Below are 21,988 nucleotides of genomic sequence, written 5' to 3' on the forward strand. Positions count from 1 at the left end.
TATTAAATTTCATATCATATGAACAAAAAGGAGAAGAAAAGGTTGTCATGACAAGACAGTACGAGGAAATTCTCACCCTAATTCAAAGACCGTGAAAGAGCAAGTGAATCCTGACTACTAAATAATTAACAAGTGTCACTAGTTTTTGAGACACAGCCCATAATTTATTACCCAAAACAAGGATCTAAGTCCAAACCCTAGTCCACAATGCAACAAAGAAAAGGATCTAAGTCCAAATACCATTAAAAAATAATGTCCCCTTATATGAGAGACAGGCAAAAGATGATCAAAACCCGACCCACCAAGTGGAAGAAAAACAAGGCAGAACTCTAGTTTCTGAGACAAGATTATAAACAAATGAGAAAAGGGAAGGAGGAGTAGGAAGCTGTTTGGAGATTAGGCAATTAAAAATGAGTTGTGGGGTTAGAAAATACACTGGCTTTTATTGTGTAGAGACATGAATGATTATAAAAGAGCAACTACTGTAGCAAGAGTCGACTGTTCTGATCCTGAATTTGAGGCTTTGGGTGTTTCATTTTCCTATGAAATCTAGTTAATTTAATGAAGATGTGATTGGACTAGCCTTGGATGACGTTAAAGATCATCATAAAATTTATCAGACAATTCTCTCTGAGGACCAAAATATCCATTCAGTGGCTGTTCTAGAGTCTGAGATACACATTCTATGATAAGCTTTCCTTGGATGTGCTATCCTGATTTGATAATTTTATATTGAATAAACCCCTGGGATCAGGTACCCAGTTTGTTGGTATAGTTAGGGGTGTCTAAGGATCTATTTCAGATTGGATCCACCTATGTCTCACCCACTATATGATTCGATCCCTTATCGGTCAGATACTTTTCAGAGTGTATTGGGATCGTAATTTATGGGTCTGGGTCACTGCCCATTTTGAAGGAGACACAATCCATCAGAGTGTCTTAAGTCCTACTTATGTTGTAAAAGGGAGAGAAGAATGAAGAAATTAGAGAAGAAAAGTGCGAAAATAAAACGCTGTTTGTCATTTTGAGTAGTTTATAAATATTACGAGAACACTCATCATGAATCGACATAAATTAACGAAAATATGAAGGGTATTTTCATACATTGATGCACCCCATTCAGATCCTCGGATCTATGATGCTCTGTTGGATTTTATGGCCATTGGATCCTGATCCCAATTAAATTCGGACCTTATAATATGAATCCAGTTAATTAAATATTCAAATCTAGTTGTGCCCAAATATGTGCATTAATGTTCGGATCCTTTGGATCCATGGAACCGTCTGGGTCCATTAAGACCTCCACGTATAGTTTCTCTACTCATATCTGTATCCCTTTAGCCACGGTTTTACCTATTCTGTCATTATATATATTTCAAATAATAAAATAATAAAATGACTAAAAAAAAGGGCTTTGTACTGACTATGACGTGGCATGGGTGTTTTCTAAATTACCATTCAAGAGTGCATATGACGTAAATGCCCTTGATTCTCTCTCTCTCTCTCTCTCTCTCTCTCTCTCTCTCTCTCTCTCCCTCCCTTTCTTGCAATCATTACCTTTACACTACAAATCCCCAAACCCACATTTTTCCCTCTTCTTCCTCCCACCTACATTTCAAAAACCTTAAAACCTCTATTGTTGAAACCGAAATCCACCATTTTTAGATGCCAAAAGCTCCATTCCATTGCACAGAACCTCCTTTTTAGATGCCAAAGCCTTCCTTGCATTGCACAACGCCTCTTTTTACAACAACTATTGCACAAAAACGTTATTGGAATCCGAAATTACAAAAAGCTTCACTACAAACCACCATTCCATTGTACAAAGCCTCCATTACATGGAAATGTGTGTATTTCTTACCCTCTCCATTCTCTTTCTATTATAAGGCATGTTTACAAACTTGAATGAAGGTTCTCCACGTTAAACCATTGTCTTCCATTGTACAAAGCCTTCAATCACAATTTAATCATATTTAAATTGCTTTAAACACTTTCTAATCATTGTTATTTTACTATAAACCACTATTTTTGTAAGATAAACCACTATTTCACTACGATAAACCACTATTGAACGGCCACTAAATGAGTGTTTAAAAATGGTTTATATAGCTTCTGTGGTTTACACAACCTAAACCATTACTGACGATTATAAACCACTAAATGAGTAGTGGTTTATAGTCCTGAGTAGTAGTTAAGAATCCTCAGTAGTGGTTTATAATCGTCGATAATGGTCTATAGACCACTGACATGTTCATTTAATTTCTTACAAGCCTATTAGGGGGTTGAGCAATTCATTATGGAGAATAAACCCCTAATTGTCCAATTACACCACTATTAACATGGACAATTAGCGGTTTAAACCACTGATTGCTCACAAATTCATCACCTATAGACCATTAACATGTCCATTCTATTTCTTACAAGCCTATTAGCGTGTTGAGCAAATCTCTAAGGAGAATTAACCCCCTCATTTATCTATTAAACCACTGTTAACATGAAAAATTAGGGGTTTAAAATCCTCATTGCTCGCAAACTCAACCCCAATATACCAGTGAAATGTCCATTCTATTTCTTAAAAGACTATTATGGTGCTGAGCAAATCACTAGGGAGAATAAACCCCTAATTTATCAATTAAACCACTGTTAACTGGAAAATTAGGGGTTTAAACCATAGTTGCCGGAAACTCCTTGGGCAGGTGGGAAACCCGTTTCCCCTAAAACACGTTTCTCACGGGTGGGAAACTCGTTTCCCCTAAAACGAGGGAAACACATTTCAGAAACGTTTCCAAAATATGATATAAAATTGGAGAAATGCTTCTGAAACACATGGGAAACATATGGAAAACTTATGCAAATAATGTGTAAACGCATGATAAATATATGCAACACTCGTAGAAAACGCGTATGAAACATGTAGGAAACATGTGTGGAACTTACGAAAAATATTTTGGAAAAAACACATCATTTCCTAAGACGTTTCTCGTACAATTTTCTATTGTTTCTCGTATCTCGTTTCCCCTGCATTTTTTTTCACTCGTTTCCCGTTTCCGTTTCACGTTTCGTTTCCCGAATTCCTTTCCCATCTTGGTATATGGTTTAAACCACCGATTTCTAACAAATTCAGCCCCTATAGGACAATGACATGTCCATTCTTTTTATTACAAGCCTATTAGGGTGTTGAGAAAATCACTATGGAAAATAACCCATAATTTATCAGTTAAACCACTGATTTCTCACAAATTATGGGTTTAAACCACTGATTTCTCACAAATTAGGGGTTTAAACCAGTGATTTCTCCAAAATTAGGTTTTTAAACCTCAGTAGTTAGTTAAAACACCTAATTATCAATTAAACGACTAATTTCTCACAAATTAGGTGTTTAAACAAGTGATTTCTCATAAATTAGGTGTTTAAACCATTGATTTTTCACAAATTAGGGGTTTAAAATACTGATTTCTCACAAATTAGGTTTTTAAACCACTGCTTTCTCACAAATTGGGTGTTTAAAACCATCAATAGTTAGTTAAAACCCCTCATTTGTCAATTAAACAACTGATTTCTGACAAATTAGTGGCTTAAATCACTGAGATTGGTTTAAACCACTGATTTCTCAAAACCGTAACTTAGAAAACGACATAAAGAGTGAGAGGGAGAGAGTGACAGTGAGAGATATGGGTTACCAACATGTAAGAGGAAGGCTGGTGAGATTTGCCGAGAGAGAGAGTGAGACGGAGAGACTTGCCGGAAATTTTCCGTCGGCAGGGGGTATTTGCAACGAGAGAGAGAACGTAAAAACCTTAAAAAAAAAAAAGGTGTAAAAACGTTTGAGTTTTCAAATGAGGGCATTTTTGTCCGAAACCCACCTAAACCTGTCAACATCACTTCAAATTCGTAATTTAGAAAACACACACCCCCCCCACCCCCGGCCACATCATAATCAGTACAAAGCCCCTTTTTTTAGTCATTTTCTCTTCTTATTTATATATTTAGTGACAGATACAATATCCTCTTTATTGGGCGAGGCCTTTACTCTCAATCGGTGAGGCTATTGAGGCCTATGTTCTCAGTTAACAAAGCCCATAAGGTGGGGCGATTAAGGCCTATGTTATCAGTTGTCAAAGCCCCATAACCCGAGGGAAAACTCTTTATGGGTTACATGTTTTCTAAAATGAACGACATGCTTAGGAATTTGTTTGTTGGTCAGAGAGGCCGCAAATGAGTGTATTTTTTGTAGTGGTAACTATAGATGGGATATCCATTAAGCATGGGACCAAGACCATGCCATTGGCCTCATGTGGTCTAAAAGATCAATGCAGACTATTTTTATCTCTTAACTAGTTAGATAGAAAATTAGACAATGATTTCGGAAGCCACTTCATAAATATTTAAACTCAGAAGTTTGGGGTAGGGACTAAGGATGCCATAAAAAGGACATTGACGAAGGATACTAACACAGCTATATTTTAAGCATGAGCCGATAGAAAGGAGTACATAGCACGAGGTGGGAGTATATTTAATTCAACCGAAAAACTCGAGCTTTTAATGAAGCCCATCCCCACAACACCCCTCGCTGCAACCATTACACATTTGTCTCCCTCCACGTTGTTTTTGCTTTGGAACTTGACTCCCTTTTGGTGCCCCCATTTAGATCTTTCCACTTCCCACTCTATATATAAATCAACACACATAAATACAGGCCCTTGGTTTGTCATTGGCACTCCAACTCCTCTTTCTTTTTGCCTGAGAGAGAGAGAGAGAGAGAGAGAGAGAGATGATAATCTCAAAGTGGCAAGTTGGGTTTTTTCTAGTGATTATCTTGAGTGCCTCACTTTCAGAGACAAAGGTTTTGGGCATGAGACACTTACAAGAAAAGGTGGTACAGACAAAAGAGAGCCAAGTTTGGAGGACAACATCCAATCAAGGAAGTGGGGACTTATATTCCACTACCAAAAGAGAAGTACCAACATGCCCTGATCCATTACATAACAGGTAGATTAAGAGCTTTGAAGATGCAGTGAATTTGAGTAGTGAGATTGAATGGAAGAGCAAAGAGGTGTTCAATACCATTAGTAGCAATTTCCATGAGTTGGGCTGAGAAATAATCATATTAACAGAGTTCCAAATTGAACTGGTGAGTTCTAATGCTATAGAGTTCTTTTCATATTAATCTTCTGTCTTCTATTTCTGTACTCTACTATGTAATAGTTGTGATCATTTCAATTAAGTGAGGTTTCTTATGAGCTAGAGAACTACTGATGTTGAAGAAGAAATAAGGCTTGGGAGAATTTTGGCTTTCTCGAGCATATTATGCTGTTTTTTTTTTTTTTTTCTCTTTTTGGGTTATTTTTATTTCTTAATCACAGAGGGACTAAATTGCATTCAGCTAATCATGTTGTCCAGAAAATTGAGATGTTGAAAGAAGAGATGGGTTTCATTTAATTCTACCAATCAACTTGAATGTGTGTGTAATACTTGAATAAAAATGATGCGTCTCTCTCTCTCTCTCTCTCTCTCTCTCTCTCTCTAGGCCAATGTAATTTTTTGGGGCCTGCCATTTACGACTATATATTCACTTCTTGTAAATTCTCGATGCTACAAACCATGAGTAGAAAACTTCCGCGACTAACGACTCCCTGAATTCTGATTGTAGAGTCAGCACATCTGTATGGGCCATGTACCTTTACCAGCTAGTTGAATTATTATCATATATTATACCCCTTTTTCATATAAAATTAAGGAAATTTTACCCCTTAAATGAAGTTTATGAAACTACCAAACATGTTAGTTTTTTGGGTAAATGATCTAGAGAGTGTGATTTATTTCTAATATGACAGTAGACTTGGCGGCTTAGTTTGAATTCGCGTTGGAATTAAGCCATATAAAAAACAGAAAGACGAAATTGCCTTCCCTCTTCTTCTTTAGGTTTTTTTCTATTTTTTCATCTCCATCACCGTCGGCGACCACCGCTGCAACTCGGAAGAGGAGGAAGAAGAAGAAAATAAGAGGAATGAGCAGAGAAGAGGAAGAAAGAAAAAGAAGAATCGATGCCGGAAAAATTTGAATACGCCAGAAAAATAAGAATAAGAAGGAAAAAATAATCGACGCTGGAAAATGGGGAGGAGGGGGGGGGGAGAGGAAGAAGAAGCAGGGGCAGTTGGGATTGACTAATTTGGTATGATTTGGGGTCGAAACAATGAGATTTGATGGTTAACTCGGTAAAATGGGGTGTCGACTCGGTAAATTCCTTCATCCTCCGTTTCTCTTCCTCTTCTTTTCCGTTCTTCCTCCTCTTCTGAGTTCCAACGGTGGTCGGCGGCAGTGGTGGAGATGTAAAAACAGAACAAACTTAAAGAAGAATAAGATGGACGAAACTGCCTTGAAGAGCAATTTCATCTTTTTTCTTGTACGGCTCAACTCAAATGTGAATTCAAAATAAGTCGCCAATCTACTGTCATATCAATAATGAAACGGAATTTTTTCGTAAATTACCTTAGGTTTTTTTTTTTTTTCTTTTGTCAAACAATAAAAAAGTTGCTTGCAAAATGGGATTTCGTTTGGAAAATAAAGATGAAACTCTATGTTGTGACACATGCCCAAGAAAACAAGTGAGCAAGTTCGAATCGCTGCGAAATGTGTGTCAGAGGGTTCTTTGCATGAGAAAATCATTATTGATATGCATTGTTGCAATCTAGCAGGACATTTTGGGCAAGGCAAGAGAATGCCTATAATTAAAGAAAAGTTTTTCGGGCCCAAAATGCATTGCGGCATTGGGAGGTTTATTGAAAAATGCCAAAATTTCCAAACCTCCAAAATACAAAAGCAGAATGCATGGCTATAAGAACATAACTATGGCTATGGACTCATTTTGCGTCTTCAACGCAATCAAAGGGGAGTTGACTCCATACATGTGGTGAACGGTCGGGTTTGTAAAATGGTATAGTTCATTCCTTACTGAAATAACTTTGATGAATCACATGCGTCCATCTTATACATGAAAGTAGTGGTAAAGTTATATGGTGTTCCAAAAAGACATTAAAAATTTTGGAAGACGTTATGGAAACAAATGAGCACTAAAACAATCACCTCAGATCAGGATACTAAGTTTTCTGTGCACCCACTTTCCCATCATTTTCACCCTATTTTGTTTGTCTTTTCCCAAAATTATTGCATTTCCACCCCCGCCTATATGCAATATGGATGGTCCTCATTAGATTATTGTTGCCATACCTACAAGGATGCTGTCACACCTCAGTAGATTAGTCTTCAATGAAAAGCTACCCTCATATGAATCTTACATTGGGATTCGCCTGTAAAATTTCCCTATCACAACTCAGAGAAAAACTTTAGAGTTAACAATTAATCTCAACATTTTTTTTTCTTTAGAATACATGCAGTTAGAGATACTGTCTTTTCTTTTCTTCCAAATAATTACATAGTACAATGAGAAATTCAACCTCAGTTCTCTCACTCTTTTTTCAGTAAAATCTGCTCGTTTATCTGCCGAGAGTAGAATCAGATGATGGAGATTGTAGAATGCATGAATTTTCTCCTCTAAGAATGGAAACCACCTGAAAAAAAATCAAATGCATGCCTTTAGGAATTCTTATTGATGATTGCTTGTGTCAAAAGAAACTGCCAGCTTGAGGGATTGCGGTAGATTTTATTTTATTTTTTTGAAAGAAAAGGAGAGACGGGTGAAACACGAGGACTTCCCAAGAGGCCACCCATTCTAGTACTACTCTTGCTCAAGCACACTTATCTTGAGAGTTCCGATGGGATCCAGTGCGTGTGTTGGTATGATCGCACCCAATTGCAGTAGAAATATAGAAAGTTCATTCTTTTCACATTAACCAAGTTCAATTAACAGATCAAAATAGGCCTTATATTAACATAAGCTAACCCAATGATGGTCCAGATGTGAGGATGTGAGGCAAGGAAGCTTACTTGGGTCATACTGAGCCGGGAGAGTGGGTTAGTTTTTGTGCAGTGTGTTGCCGCGGACATCACCCTATATATATCGTACATGTCTAGATCCTCCATATCCTGGTCTAGCAATTCATGGAAAGCACCTTCCAGCAACAACGGTCGAGCCTACAAAATCATCAAACACAAGGTAATGTGGTCAAGAAATTCATGTGCTGTCACTTTTTCTTGAAAACTCTCGCGTCTAAGTCTTCTGTAGATCTAAGATGTTTTTCATTACTTTTAGGTGTCGATTAGATAATTATTTATATTGTAGTGTTGTTCTATTGTAGATTTCTTTAGTATTTTGATTGGGTTTCAGAGGCTAGGTGACATGTCCTCTTGTACTTCTTTTTTTTCTATCAAGTATCACCCCGGATTACTAGATAAATTCTGGGTTAAAAGAAGTGTTGAGTAATCGTTAGGTGTGAAAAAAAGGGTTTTTCAAAGCAAAAGGGCAAAAAATGCCTTCAATGAGTCTTTGTGAAACCAAAGCAAAACAAGGGTAATCATCACAGCGCGCGCGCACATACTTAGGGGAATGATAGTCAGATGCCACATTTTAATATGCCTTGTAGACTTCCTGTGATTTGCAAAGTACAATGATGTCTACCCAAAAATAATAATAAAATAATCGACTGATGGGTACTGTGGATGAGCACTGTCAGTGGCTAATAACAAGGCATCTGTAGCAAATCTCAGAAACTTTCCTGTGACTATATTATCTAGTAGTTTTCCTATCAAAATATTAGAATCAATCCTCCCAAAAGTCCCAAGGAGTGATGTACTAACCCATTCAACCAACTGCATGTCATCGTCTGGTAAGGGTCTCCGGCAAAATAGTCTCAGAAGCAACACTCCGAAGGATAGGACATCTGACTTTAGGAGGGTCATGGAGTCTTGCTCTGAAAGGTTCTGACCCCGGAAACTTCTGAAAACAATACCAACTTGGTCAGGCAAATAATTAGTCTAAATCTCCTGGATTTGAACATACGCTTGTTCTCCAACAATGAGATTGCACATTGATGAAGGAAAATAGATGTAGAGAAGTACACATGATTGGTTTCACCCCAATGAGTTAATTGGAAAGAAAAACCTCTCTCTGTTTGGTTTCACCACAACGTGTTAATTGGAAAGAAAAACCTTGGTTCGAGGTGTAGAGTTCCAAGCAGCATGAGTACAACTTGATTGACTTACATAAGCCTTAATTTTGTCTCAGAAGTCCCTAAACGGTGCATACGAAACCCCTCAAGTATGAATGCAACTTAGCCTACTGTAGGACAGATTATAATGAAATTTAAACATTCTCATGTGAATAGTGTATATTCTCAACATCCTAGTAAGGAGGTCATGAACTTTTTGACTGCAACTAATTTAACAATCCATTAGCTTCTTAAATCCCATATTCCTATAATATTAGAGTACAAATAATTATATAATTTTGCTGGCCCATATGTACTGAATATGTAAAACATGTGTAAGGTGATTTTAACCATTTGGGTCCTGTGAGAGTGGATGATAGGCCAAAAATTGCACCAATCAAGCATTTTAATAATCTGATTTGTGGCCTAAATATGGTCTGTCAAAACAAAATAATCAGTTGCATTAGATTAAATTAAGTCCTAGTTTTGCAAACCTGCTATAGCATGACTCTAGCATCATTTCCTCCAGTTGCAGCCATCTCGCTTGCCCAAAGCCCGAGATCTATACACCCAAAGAGCAAGAAGAAGATGATGATGATGGTGATGAATAATAAGGAGAAGTAAGAAGAAATGACACCTAGAATTTCAAAAGTTTCTCAGTTGTTTACCTGCGGCTGGAAACCCTGTCCCAAAAAGACATTGCATGGCCGTAAATTGCCATGAACAACTGGCCCTCCAGGACATTCTTCATGCATGAATCGAACTCCACGAGCAACTTCAATTGCTATCTTCATCCTCTCTGGACACGTCAGCCCTGTTGGTTTCCCTTTCAGGCCTGCTATAAATTCCAATGACATAAGAGAGATAGAGGGAGATATATAAATACATGCATGCATACATACATACATACATAAATATACACAGAGAGAGAGAGTGATGATGTACTCACGAGATACATAATGGTCGAGCGACCCTTTTCCTGTATAATGAAAGACCAAAGCAGAGGTATTTGAACTCTCGTGGTAACCAATCAGAGGTAAAATATTCCGATGAGACATGAATTTTGATACTCTTTTCTCAGCTTCTATGACACTGATCAAATCAACGGAGAATTGCTTAACCAGAATGGGGAATCCTTCAGGATGGAGAAATCCAGTGTACATATCAAAGTATTTATGTTCTTGGAAGAAGCCCCCTATTCGGACCTTGTCAGTTATTGCTACAATATCTTCCTGGCCAAGCTCAATTGGTACTTTGAGGAAAGGAATAGGTTCCAAATCTCTTCTCTTTGACAAATTGTTAGTTTCACTCTTTGTCACATTTCTGTCCCAGGCAAACAGTTGTTTGACCAAAGGCATAGATTCTAAATTGCTCCCATTCGCCAGACATTCATCCTTCTTAATTTCTTCTGTACCTTTTTCGATCTTCTTCAGATTCTCATCTAGACTAAGCAATGGCATATTTTCCAAATCACTTTCAATTTCCAACCTGTCTTGCTTGGTAAATTTTTCTCTAGCTTTTTCGGCCTTTGTTCGATTCTCGTCTTGAATGGTTGGCGATTTGAACAATGGCATAGGTTCCAAATCACTTCCATTGGCCAACCTACCCTTCTGTGCAATTTCTTCTGTATCTATTTCGATCTTTGTTGGATTTTCATATTTAGTAGTTGATGATTTGAGCAATGGCATAGGTTCCAAATCACTAAATGTAGTTTCTTTTATACTTGGTTTGGTCTTTGTTTCAGCCTCTGTCAGATTATCTACTTGTATATTTTGCAAAAGCAATGATCCGGAGATAGGCATGGAATCACGAATGTGTGGCTCCTCCTTCAATACCATTTCCTTTAAAAAGTATCTATGTTCATTGTTATCCTCTTCTGTAATAAGGTTCTCTTCTGTAATAAGGTTATTAGATCTGTAGTTTAGAGTAAGAACTTCAGGGTTTTCATTTTCGTTCAACAAAGCCACTCTACAATTATCGCCGTCCAGTCGGATACTCTCAACGTTCACCAAGGACCTGCAATTCAAAGATAATGATTTTCTTCTATATTTTTGGATGAATAACTGGAATTGAAATGACCTCAATGTGTTGCAGCCTAGCAGTTAGATAGGACAAGGCTCAACCACATATATGTTGTTGATATACTAGCACAAGAAGAAGAAGAAGAATTAGAAGAAAAAGGAAGCAAGAATCAAGAAAGAAAAAGAACCTATTCATGACAATCCAAGTTGCTTCAGCATTATTTGCCTCTGAAATCACAATCGTCTCTGGTTTGAACCCGGCTGATATTTTTACTTCGAACTTCACCTAACAAAAATAAAATATTTGAAATTAACCATAAATTTTAAATGGGTATTCCAGAAATTGGTAACTGTTCTATTATCCAAAGATTATTCCTTGATGTCTTATCTCATTGGTCTAATCTTGCCTACTTATACTATATATATGAATATAGGACCCTGTGCCATGGATCTGGGTCTGGCTTAATTACCTAATTGGATCCGGATTCATCTGACTGGATTTGATGTCCATGCCCTGAACAAATCTGTCTGGCCTATTGCCAGCTCTAGAAGATACAACAAGCCCTCTCATGGGAGAAACCCCATTAGAAAGGGGACGGAGAAAAAAGGAAGATTAAAGAAAGAGACATAAATAAGAGTCATCAAGCAAATCAAAAAAGAAAAGCCCCCATTGAGAATGGGACTACAGATCAATGGATGAGAAAGGAGCACAGTAACATTTTTTTTTTGAATGGCAAGAAGAACAGAAACTGTTAGAATATATTAGATCATATCTAGACCATTGGATCATTAGAGAGGTAGATTAGCAATTAGTTTTGAGTTATTTATAGCTGTATATTCTTAATTTCAAACATGGTGAGTTATAGTAATTATGCACATGTTACTTATGTTTTTCATATAAACCAGTTGTGAAAGCCTGTATAGATATTAGATATGCAAAGGGCACCCAAGATAGTATTGGGTTTTCTCCACATTTTTGTAATCTTTAAGTAATTTTATATGGTGTAAGCCCTTATAGTCCCGTATTTTTTAAAAAGTACTGGCCTACACCATAGGATGATCCAAACCGTCCATTTGATGGGCCACAATTTAAATAGGTTGTGTCCAAAAAATTATTTACATACGATGATTTCAACCCTCAACCCTCCCATCTATAGAGGTTTTCATAATTATTTCCTCTATAGATCGAAGAGCTATGATCATCCTTCGGAAATATTTTTTTGGGCACAACCCATTTACATTGTGGCCTGTAAAATGGTTTGATCATCCTATGGTACAGGCCATACAGTACGAAAAAATACAGGACTATAAGGGCTTACACCATATAATTTCTCCTGAAGTAGTACCATTGTACTTAACTAATTCACTGATTTATAGTTCCATTGCATCTGAATACATATTATTCAAAATTTATTTCGTTGTCTGTTAATTTGTTTATCTGTATTTGAAAAACTTGTTACCTGAGGATATACAAAAGCCAGAAATCTACGCTAAGACTCTCTGTGAATCACATGAATAAAATTACAGAAACAGACTTGGGTATTAATAGAGTCTTATTGTTATGTGCCTAATTAGCCGTAATACAAATAAACGAAGAAAATTGAGGGAAAGGGCTGATTCGAGGCAACGAGACCTCCTGTGATTCAATTCGAGAGAAACCATGACTCTCCTAAGACATAAGTTTATGTTTTGGTTGCAAATTCTCTGCTTAATATATAATTTCTTAATTACAAAGACAAAGGTGTGATACATGATACTTGCTGTTGGATCAAATATCAAGGGTGGTACTTTTAACGTACCACCTGCACTGGACTTCACGCTCGGGCACCATATAAAAACTCCTAAAGCAAAAATACCCACAACTACATAATAACTACATAACAACTACGGACTACCCGTAAACTCGCGTATATAACTTATTCCCTATAAACTTACCCCGTCACTTTTGCATCTGCTGTAGAATGGTCTGAAGATCTTCCTATAATTCTCCTTTCTCTGCTCTATCTGTTCGTGGAGAAACTTGAAGTACTCACTTCTTTGGAGCTTACAACTTGATTGATCACTAAAACAACAATAACCCAAATCCGAAATTTTAAAATTTAGGATGTTAAGAACCAGGAGTTCGTCGTTCGTCCTAAGACCAACATTAGTAAGAACCCACGAAAGAGAAGCAACACCCCTCCCTTCTTTGAAGGTCTTGTGCCCATCCAACGCAACAATTACACTCTCTCTTCTCTCTCTCCTCTCTCTCTTTCTCATTGCTTTGCTTTTCTTCCTTTCTTCTTCTCTTCCTATTGGGGGGTTGATATTTCTAACTAATCTTAGAAAGAGTAGCCTTTGTTCTGTTGTTTGTTAATTTTCTGCTATAATTTTATGTATATTGAGATCATATAAGCCAAAATTCCACATTGGGTTGACCACCACAAGTATCATTTCTGCCGAGTTGCCCCTTCTATTTGGCGGAGGTTAATTTCATCATACTTCTCAATGCGAGTCTGCATTGTCTATGTAAATAGATAAAGGGTTTTATTGACAAGAACGAGATGGTTTATTGTAATTTAGCTTCTAGATGTAAATGGACCTCTAGTGCAACGAAGTTAGAAAATAAATAAAAACTGTCCGTTTGTTTGGGTTTCTTACTTGGGATATCCTTGAACATGCAAGTAAAGAAAATTGATATCCTCATTCCTTCCTTTGTTGCAATAAAGGCAATCTCTACTTGAGGCCTGCTTGGTTGCACAGGTTTTGGGGTTTGGTAGTGTTTTAGTTGGATTTGGACCCGTGTAGTCTGCGGGTTGTGTTTGGCTGCACGTTTTGATTCAAACTACTAGGTGACTACTAGCTGTGTCAAACGGTTTGGATTTTTACCCCCCACCAAACAACTTGAAAAAAAAAACGGCTTTGTTGCTAGTAGAGTGGGATTTAGCACTCTTCTCTCTATATTGGTATTGACAGACCTAATACCCCTTATTTTAGTAAAGACACTCTGCGCACAAGGAAACTACTTGCTATTGTACCACTACTTTACAATACAACTACACACAACCAAACTGATGAAGTGTGGAGTGTTATTACAAAAACGGGGGATTGTCAATATCATTTCCCACCTGCGAAATGTGGATGTATTAGGTTAAAAAATATTTACCACGGATTAGTGTTGGTAAGTTTTAAAAGAAAAAAAAAGAAAAAAAATCCCGTCTCATTAATTACATGAAGCAGTTGAAAAAAGACAGTAGGAAGACAATTTTAAAAATATTCAGCCCAGTGTTGTTCGATCCAAACATGTGTTTTCATCTTTTCAAATGTTCTTCTCTCAGCCTACAACGACCCACCAAGTTCCAGAAGTAGTTGTCATTGCTGACAGCGTTCAAAATCGGTGATTAAAAATCAGGTTCAAACCAGAAAAAAAATAGCTAGTCACCACCAAAAAATCAAATGAGTCGTTAAAAGTCAAGGTTGAATGGCCATTCGTCCTCAATCAGATTTTTTAGCCGCTCAACCCATTTTTTAAATGATTTAGCTTGATTTGTTTTTCTGGGAAAAACAAACAGTTTTCATGCAAAACTTGGGTGCTCAAAACCAATTAGAATGGATGTGAGAAAGATAGATTAGAAGAATGCCTAATCTGCACCCTCCTGAGAGAACAGAATGTTTTCAGAAGAAAAAGTGCCCAAGGCATTCTTCAAATCTATCCTTCTCACTTCCATTCTAATTGGTAAGTTTTGCAGGAAAATTCTATAGGATCAATTGAAGGCATTATTTACAAAGTGTTACGGAGGATTTGGCTGAAGTAAAATAGATTCCGCACTCTCCCGAGAGAACAAAATGTTTTCAGAAGAAACAGCGCCCAAGGCATTCTTCAAATCTATCCTTCTCACTTCCATTCTAATTGGTAAGTTTTGCAGGAAAATTCTATAGGATCAATTGAAGGCATTATTTACAAAGTGTTACAGAGGATTCGGCTGAAGTAAAATAGATTCCACTCCACTCGTTGTCGATTCAATGGTATCAGAGCCTCCTCTAGTCCGGTGTGCTAGAAAGGATGCCGGGCCCGGGGTGGATTGTCAGATCCCACATTGGAAGCTGAGCGAGTTCCAAGACTATATGTGTCGACCCCTCTTTCCATCTGTAAACTAGTTCTAAAACCGGGGAGGGTTGCAACATAGAACAGTACAATATCTTCACGATGTGACCGGGTCGTGACAGAATGATTTTTGCTCTCTTTTTTTCCCTTTATATAGGAACTCTCAAGAGGGCAAGCCTTGGTACAATGGTAAGGTTGCTCCATTGTGACCTAGCGGTCACGGGTTCGAGTCACTGAAACAGCTTCTCTCCAAAGCAAGGGTAAGGCTGCGTACATCTAGCCCTCCCCAGGCTCGTGTATTGGGCCGCCCTTTTTTTTACATAGGAATTCTGAGCTCAATATTGCCAATTTTATGCTATGGGATATAGATCCAATAGACACGGTCAGATCCAGCTTCATTAACATAAGGATCCTTTGCATACATCGGACCATGTCCTGGTCCATTGAGACCCCTTGTTTTAGCTGCTCGCAACCCATGTATTCACTTATACTAGTATAGAAATGCTTTTGTGACATTTAAAATAGTGTGGGGGAATGAGCATTTCTCCATCACATACTACAGTAAAAAGATTAATGGCATAACCAGTTCATCCATTAGCAAGCAGACCTATTGGTAGCATTTTCTATTTGTAGAACAAAACCTTGAGGTCAACCCCATGCTAGCCCTTCTCGTTATGCAATAACATAAAAAACCAGTTCAACTCAGCAACATAGAAAGTAAGAAATAAACAAGAAACTGATAGTCTAAAACTCAATTCATAACATTTTCTATCCACTGTAAAAATCTCAATAACCAGCGGGTAGAGCCTAAAAAAAGGCGCCTCTTTACCTTCTTCACTCATCATCAGCCATTGTTTTCCTCTCGCTCACATATATACCATCAAGGAACTTCCTTATGTCCTTCTTCTTTACATGGCATTTCTGTATCAACAAAACAAGCACCAACCTCAATATGTGCAAGCACTTAAGACAAAGTAGAAGATGAAATAAGAGAGACAAAACGGTACCTGGTTAATCAGCGCAGCAGATCGAGAAACTAGTTCAACATCATTTCCATCCAATACCAGCTCATCCTTGACCTTCTCCGACCGAAGAATTGTAACTCCATCAAGCATATCCACCTTGCGGACCTGACACAAAATTTTCATGGAAATCCCACCTTCAGCAAGTGAATAAATAAATAACAAAACAGGGTCCCCACATGGAACTGTACAGTACCATAATGAAGGGCCTCGTCACCAATTAGTGTGATAATCAATGAAAATCTGCCATCCGAGGGGCAGGTGTTGGTATTTGGCTTCTACCAAAAGGCCAGTTGATACTGGCACAATAATATGTATTTAGATACATATGACAGAAATTTAAATCAAATGGCATGCCAAGAAGCGGACTCGATCAAGAACATCAGTAATCGTATATAGATTTTCCTTCAGAAACTACGGTGCTGAACAAAAGCAGAAAATAAAGAGAAACCGTGGCTACCCAGATCATACTTCGGAAAAATACCGGACAGTAGCCATCACACAGAGCCTCATCACCAATTAGTGCGATATTCAACGGAAATCAACCATCTAATTGGTGTTTTTTTTAATTTGGTTGGTAAGGAATTTAATTTTTAACAAAAGGCCAGTTGGTAATCCTTCCACAATATTATGCCAAATTAGGTACTTTTTAAAAATAAGAGTATAAGATCACTAGAATTTTTTTTTTCCTTTTTGAAAGACAAACGAGGATGAAAGGGAAATGATTTTAGAGCTCCAATGTTTCGATAAACATGCGCTCTTATGTTTGCCGTGTAGTGTTTAAAGTGATTTAAGAGCTTTTTGAGGGGAGAGAAAGTTGCTGGAGCGCACGTTTTTAAAAAAAATTGGGGCGCTGAAATAATTTCCCCATATTAAATATGGCAAATATTCTATGAAAAGTTATGTTGCATGTGAAGGGGAGAGAAAGTTCCTGGGCTATATATGTGGATTCTCCTTCTCCCTGTGTAGACGTGTTTTCAGCATCCCAAAGGACGGGCCCCTGCAGAGTGGGTCGATCACGGTTAGTGCTGCTGGAAAACAAAACCAGGGAGCGTGGAAGGCCCAGAACCGGACAATATTTACAGTAGGATCAGAGGCGTGACAGCATGGATTTGGATTCGCGTGTTGGGATCTGACACAGATTCGAGGTGTCAGATTCGGCAAACCCCAAAAAGTAGGATTCGTGGATTCAGTAATTTTTATCATATAAAATAAAAAACAAAATTTAAAATGTATATATGTCTGTGTGTATTCCTAGAAAATGTATTCGGCAAATCCCAGATGTGTTCCAGATTCAAACCCTTTTGTCGCTGCCACCCTTTCCGATGTACAAAGACTCCAAAATCTCTAAAAACTGGGTGACTCTCTCTATCTCCCTTTCAAATAAGTTCCTCCAGAATTCAATCTTCCAATTGATCTAATCCACTGCAGACGGCCTTGCTCTTTCCAACATCCAACTAGGAGTCTCTGCAACAGTCAGAAACAAAAACGGGGATAGAGGGTCACCCTCCCTCAATCCACGAGTTAATTTGAAAAATCCTTTGGGGGAGGCATTCACCGGGACGGAAAACCATATTAAAGAGGTGCACCTCATCATCCATGCTCTCCATCTATCTGTAAAACCCATCTGTCCCAAATAATAGTCCAAGAACTTACATTCCACTCGATCATACACCTTTTCCATGTTAAGTTCGCACACCACGCCTTTTTCTGAACATGAAGTAGAAATCCACAACCTCGTTGGATATCAAAGCACTATCCGAAATCTAACACCCTTGAACAAATGCTGATTGGTTATTGGATATGAATCTATGCATTAGCTTCTTCATTCTATCCGTCAGTACCTTCGCCGAGACCTTATAAAAGCACCATACCAGACTGATCGGTCTACGGTCTGATACTTATATGCAGCTTTTGCAGCTTTTGCTTGTTGGGATCAACCCGATGAAAGTAGCTCTCGTGCTATTGGATAATAATCTTAGAACTAATAAAAGACAAGTTCATCTCAAAGTTTCAAGCATCAAATGACAAATATTCATTATAAAAAATAGGAAAGTCATCAAAACACAGGTGAACCAATTCCCCTCTCAAACTAGTTCCCATCACAGATCAGCAACATCCTTAACAAAGCAACCCAATAAACATGCCCCTTGTATGCTGCAACTCAAAATTTTGAGGGTTATGTCACCTTTAATCACATCTCACTACACCAAGGCTCTATCTTTTTTTTGAAATAGTACACCAAGGCTCTATCTAAAGTCTAATTTTATCTTTCTTTCCTACTCAATCACATTCCTTTGTCAAATTTCTCTACAAATTATCGATAATCCTCCACGAGTCCACACCCCTGATCCGTTATACCTAGTCATTCTCCTTGTGTTTGAATCATGCTATTCCTCGGCATATTTTCTTGCTATTACTCCCCTCCAAAAATAGTCAACCAACTCTCCAACCTCCACAAACAATTCCATAGAGGCACCTAGCTCGTACTCATTAAGAAGCTAATTCCAACCATGGAATTAAATTTCAGTAGAAATATGTCACTTTTGCTGGAAGCTGATATGAAATACACATGAAGTAGTGTCAACAATATTTCGATCAAAATTTTGGCCATATTGATTCCATGTCAGTATCATTTCTATCTTGTCAACCAAATCATTATACCGCAATATAAGTATTACAATATTTCTCTCAATATTTCAAAATTTTGACTAGACACTCAGAAACTTGGTTTTCACATTTTAAGTTCAGGTATGGATTTTTTTCATTTTATTTTATATTCTTTCTACTATTAACACTACAAACAAGACCTTATATAATGCCACACTAAACAGCGATTACAAAGTTTCACCCAAGGTCTAAAACTAAGAGCTTATATTATCCCCACGCCTAATCCCAATGCACAAGTTTCCATCAAACACGAAAAATATTAAGCTTTCGCATTGTAAAAATACCCCTATAATGTGCTTCAAGGGTGATGCCCCCGATCCCCAACCCATAGGCAGGGGCGAGGGCGACTGCAAGCACAGCCTGAGAAAATGGCAGCCCTTCCACCCCGCAGCCCTTACATAGGCCCTTAGGCCCCATATTGTAATAGTATGGTGTTATATGAGTATACATGAGATGGAATTCAAGGCATAATTAAAACAAGAAGAAATAATTCATTCAGAATATAATTATTTCATTTAGTTTTTTAGAAAATCATTTAAAAATAAGTAAAATAAATAATTTTTTGCATTAAAAATTACAAAAATATAAATATATTTTTAAAATTACACAAAAATAATGAACAGGGAAAACATATAACGGCGTCCCAGTGCACGAGGCTCCCTCCATTGCGGGGTCTGGGGAGGGCTAGATGTACGCAGCCTTACCCCCGCTTTGCAGAGAGGCTATTTCCGTGACTCGAACCTGTGACCACCAGGTTACCACGGAGCAACCTTACCGTTGCGCCAAGGCTCGCCCTCCGAACAGGGAAAATATATAAATAATATAATTCATATATTGTACTTTCATATATTATATACATTTTGACATGCTCAGAACTATGTGTTTAATTCCTCCTTTGTTTTGCATACCAAGTTGCAAGGTACCAGGTGTTATTCAGGCATTCATCCTTATCATTGAATAGACGGTCCAATTTGATCTATTATGCTAATTGGGTACAGAAAAAAAGAACATATTTTGCATCCATCGTCAAAGTAAGAAGTGCAATTCTACCTCTCTTACATATCGACAACTGCCTCTCAAACTTCTCTATTATTGGGTCCTACAAAGTTTTTATTGGCCCTTGACTCACATTCGTCCCATGCACACAGAAAGACCCTAATAATAGCATGGAAGTTCGGCTCTGATATATCCGAGCACGTTAGCTACTACCCCATCAGTTGCCCTTCCACTCTAACTCCAACCACCACAGACCTGGTACAATTATTTTCATTGCCCTCCATCACTTGCACTTCTACTCCATTGTCGACACAATGTCCTGAAGAATACCTTAAATCGGAAAGAACTAGAATGTGGAAACACAAAATGGCTTTTGTTTGTCACTTCCTATGTAATGTGAAGAAGAGAGGAAGTACAATGGTGAACTACTTCAAAATTTACACATAAGTAGAAAGCCTAGGCGTCAAAGACCACAATCAGTATGTCATTTCTGATTGACCATGGATGTGCATATAGCATGTGCATATGCCAGCTAAAGGTTGTTTCCAGTCAAAAGGTTGACTAAGAAGAATCAAGCACAGTTCCTAAATGAACTGAGATGGGTCGAGCCAATCTCCAAGTACTACACTGTATAATGGGGAATATCAATTTTTCCACACAATTTGATATCGTTAATAAGAGAAAAACTGAAAAATTGATTAAGGCCTCCAGACAACCAAGCAAAAGGAAACAAAAACTTGGGTTTATCCCACACCCTTATTGGGTTATAATATTACACATGATCCACAGTCCAAAACTTACACTAACAGAAATACAATTTCTCAATATTTAGTTATAACTTGAAGAAAATAAACACAGAAAAACAAATAAAAAACAAAGCATAGAATAAAAATGAAAGTTAGAAAGTATACCTTCTTCTCTCCAAGGAAATTACGGATCTCAATGCTCTTGTTGGAATTAGTGATGCTTGCATTGATGGGGAAGTGAGCATAAACAAAACGCATTTTGTAGCGATAGCCCTTGGTAACACCAGTGATGAGGTTCTCAATGTGGCTAATGGCGGTGCGTATCGCAGCCATGGTTTTTCTGGAGCCGAACCAGGCATCAACCTTGAGTTTTTTCCCGCCCTCGATTAGCTGAAAATCGAGGTTTAGGTGCTTGAAGTTTCTTGTGAGTTTGCCTCTTGGACCCTCTACCTCGATGATCTTGGCTTTCACCTTTACTTTTACTCCCTCTGCTATGTCCATGGTCTGGGAGGCTAAGATCGTCTTCATTTTTTCTCTCTGGGTGAGGGCGGAGGAAGAGTGAATTAGGGAGAGGAAACGAAGAAAATGAAACCCAGAAACCCTAAACTTTGGTTTATATATAGTGTGAGAGAAATTTTTAGGGTTGAGAGGTCTGGGTGCAACTTGGGTCGGGCTCAATCCGAACCCGGCTGGTTCAACCCGATTTTGGGTGGGGTTGGATTGGCATTTTCTCGGGTTGGATTGGGTCTGTGAAAAGCCAACTTGATAATTTCGGGTTGTTAGGGTTGAGACCTGGCAACCCGACTCGGCCGAACCGTACCGTCATCTAATTTTATCTTGATTTCCTTTGGGTTATTGTATTCTTCTGTTTGGTCCATGGTCAAACTAAACCAACTTGACCTGATTTCGAGTTAGATGGGTTGGGTTAGAGTTGAGAAATTTAGAAGCTGGTTGGATTAGGGTTGGCAATCCTCAACATGAGGCTGGGGTTCGGTTGGGTTTGTGTTGAAGGAATGCTATCTTGGGTTGGATTAGGGTTGGCCTTAACCCGGTCCAACCTGACCTGAGTTGCACTATTAAGGCTAGGGGTTAGTTTTGTGGGTCCTACCATGGTATGCACCTGTTTAAATGAACTGTTGATCACGTAGGCCATCATCGGGCCCATGTAGGCCATCATAATGCCCTCTTTGGATTGCTGGAATTTTTTGGAAAAGTTTGGAAAGGAAAAATATTTCTAAAAGTTAGTACTTTTTTTTTAATACGGCAAAAAAAAAATTAACTTAAACCATCAATATTAAACCTTTTTGTAGAGGGACTTTCAATATGTGATAATATCCCTCACAAT

The 21,988-nt window shown here is 38.0% G+C and overlaps 2 protein-coding genes and 1 pseudogene across 3 annotated transcripts; all 3 read right to left on the reverse strand.

Moving 5' to 3' along the window:
- Positions 1 to 7,310: 7,310 nt before the first annotated feature.
- LOC143853399 (serine/threonine-protein kinase PBL27-like) lies at positions 7,311 to 11,795 on the reverse strand. Of its 2 annotated transcripts, none has more exons than XM_077363156.1 (8): positions 11,596 to 11,795; positions 11,314 to 11,411; positions 10,054 to 11,120; positions 9,773 to 9,939; positions 9,599 to 9,666; positions 8,755 to 8,893; positions 7,945 to 8,091; positions 7,311 to 7,568 (listed from the first exon to the last, which is right to left on the reverse strand). In XM_077363156.1, the coding sequence occupies exons 2-8, from the start codon at positions 11,319 to 11,321 to the stop codon at positions 7,494 to 7,496; spliced, it is 1,671 nt and encodes a 556-aa protein (XP_077219271.1). In that variant the 5' UTR covers positions 11,322 to 11,411; positions 11,596 to 11,795; the 3' UTR covers positions 7,311 to 7,493. The 2 variants fall into 2 exon arrangements, with proteins under 2 accessions (XP_077219271.1, XP_077219270.1); XM_077363155.1 differs by having other exon boundaries at positions 9,773 to 9,942.
- On the reverse strand, positions 7,692 to 7,808 carry LOC143853560 (5S ribosomal RNA; annotated as a pseudogene).
- A 4,056-nt stretch (positions 11,796 to 15,851) lies between the features above and the next one.
- LOC143852980 (large ribosomal subunit protein uL6-like) lies at positions 15,852 to 21,237 on the reverse strand. Its single transcript, XM_077362671.1, has 3 exons — positions 20,809 to 21,237; positions 16,217 to 16,339; positions 15,852 to 16,130 (listed from the first exon to the last, which is right to left on the reverse strand). The coding sequence occupies exons 1-3, from the start codon at positions 21,169 to 21,171 to the stop codon at positions 16,044 to 16,046; spliced, it is 573 nt and encodes a 190-aa protein (XP_077218786.1). The 5' UTR covers positions 21,172 to 21,237; the 3' UTR covers positions 15,852 to 16,043.
- Positions 21,238 to 21,988: the final 751 nt, after the last annotated feature.

Source organism: Tasmannia lanceolata, unplaced genomic scaffold (genome assembly GCF_043159265.1).
Source record: "Tasmannia lanceolata isolate RefF3 unplaced genomic scaffold, GAP_Taslan_0.1 ptg000019l, whole genome shotgun sequence".
Classification (NCBI taxonomy): domain Eukaryota; kingdom Viridiplantae; phylum Streptophyta; class Magnoliopsida; order Canellales; family Winteraceae; genus Tasmannia; species Tasmannia lanceolata.

What these genes read in the sequence shown, in the direction of transcription:
- LOC143853399 (XM_077363155.1), bottom strand. An exon ending in CTAGAGTCATGCTATAGCAG is followed by an intron (nt 8,894 to 9,598) that starts GTTTGCAAAACT and finishes TATTGTTTTCAG; the next exon opens with AAGTTTCCGGGGTCAGAACC. An exon ending in ACATGCAGTTGGTTGAATGG is followed by an intron (nt 8,092 to 8,754) that starts GTTAGTACATCA and finishes ATGATTTTGTAG; the next exon opens with GCTCGACCGTTGTTGCTGGA.
- LOC143852980 (XM_077362671.1), bottom strand. Translation starts at nt 21,171, where the DNA reads ATGAAGACGATCTTAGCCTCCCAGACCATGGACATAGCAGAGGGAGTA. An exon ending in ATTTCCTTGGAGAGAAGAAG is followed by an intron (nt 16,340 to 20,808) that starts GTATACTTTCTA and finishes ATTTTGTGTCAG; the next exon opens with GTCCGCAAGGTGGATATGCT. An exon ending in CTGCTGCGCTGATTAACCAG is followed by an intron (nt 16,131 to 16,216) that starts GTACCGTTTTGT and finishes TTGTTGATACAG; the next exon opens with AAATGCCATGTAAAGAAGAA.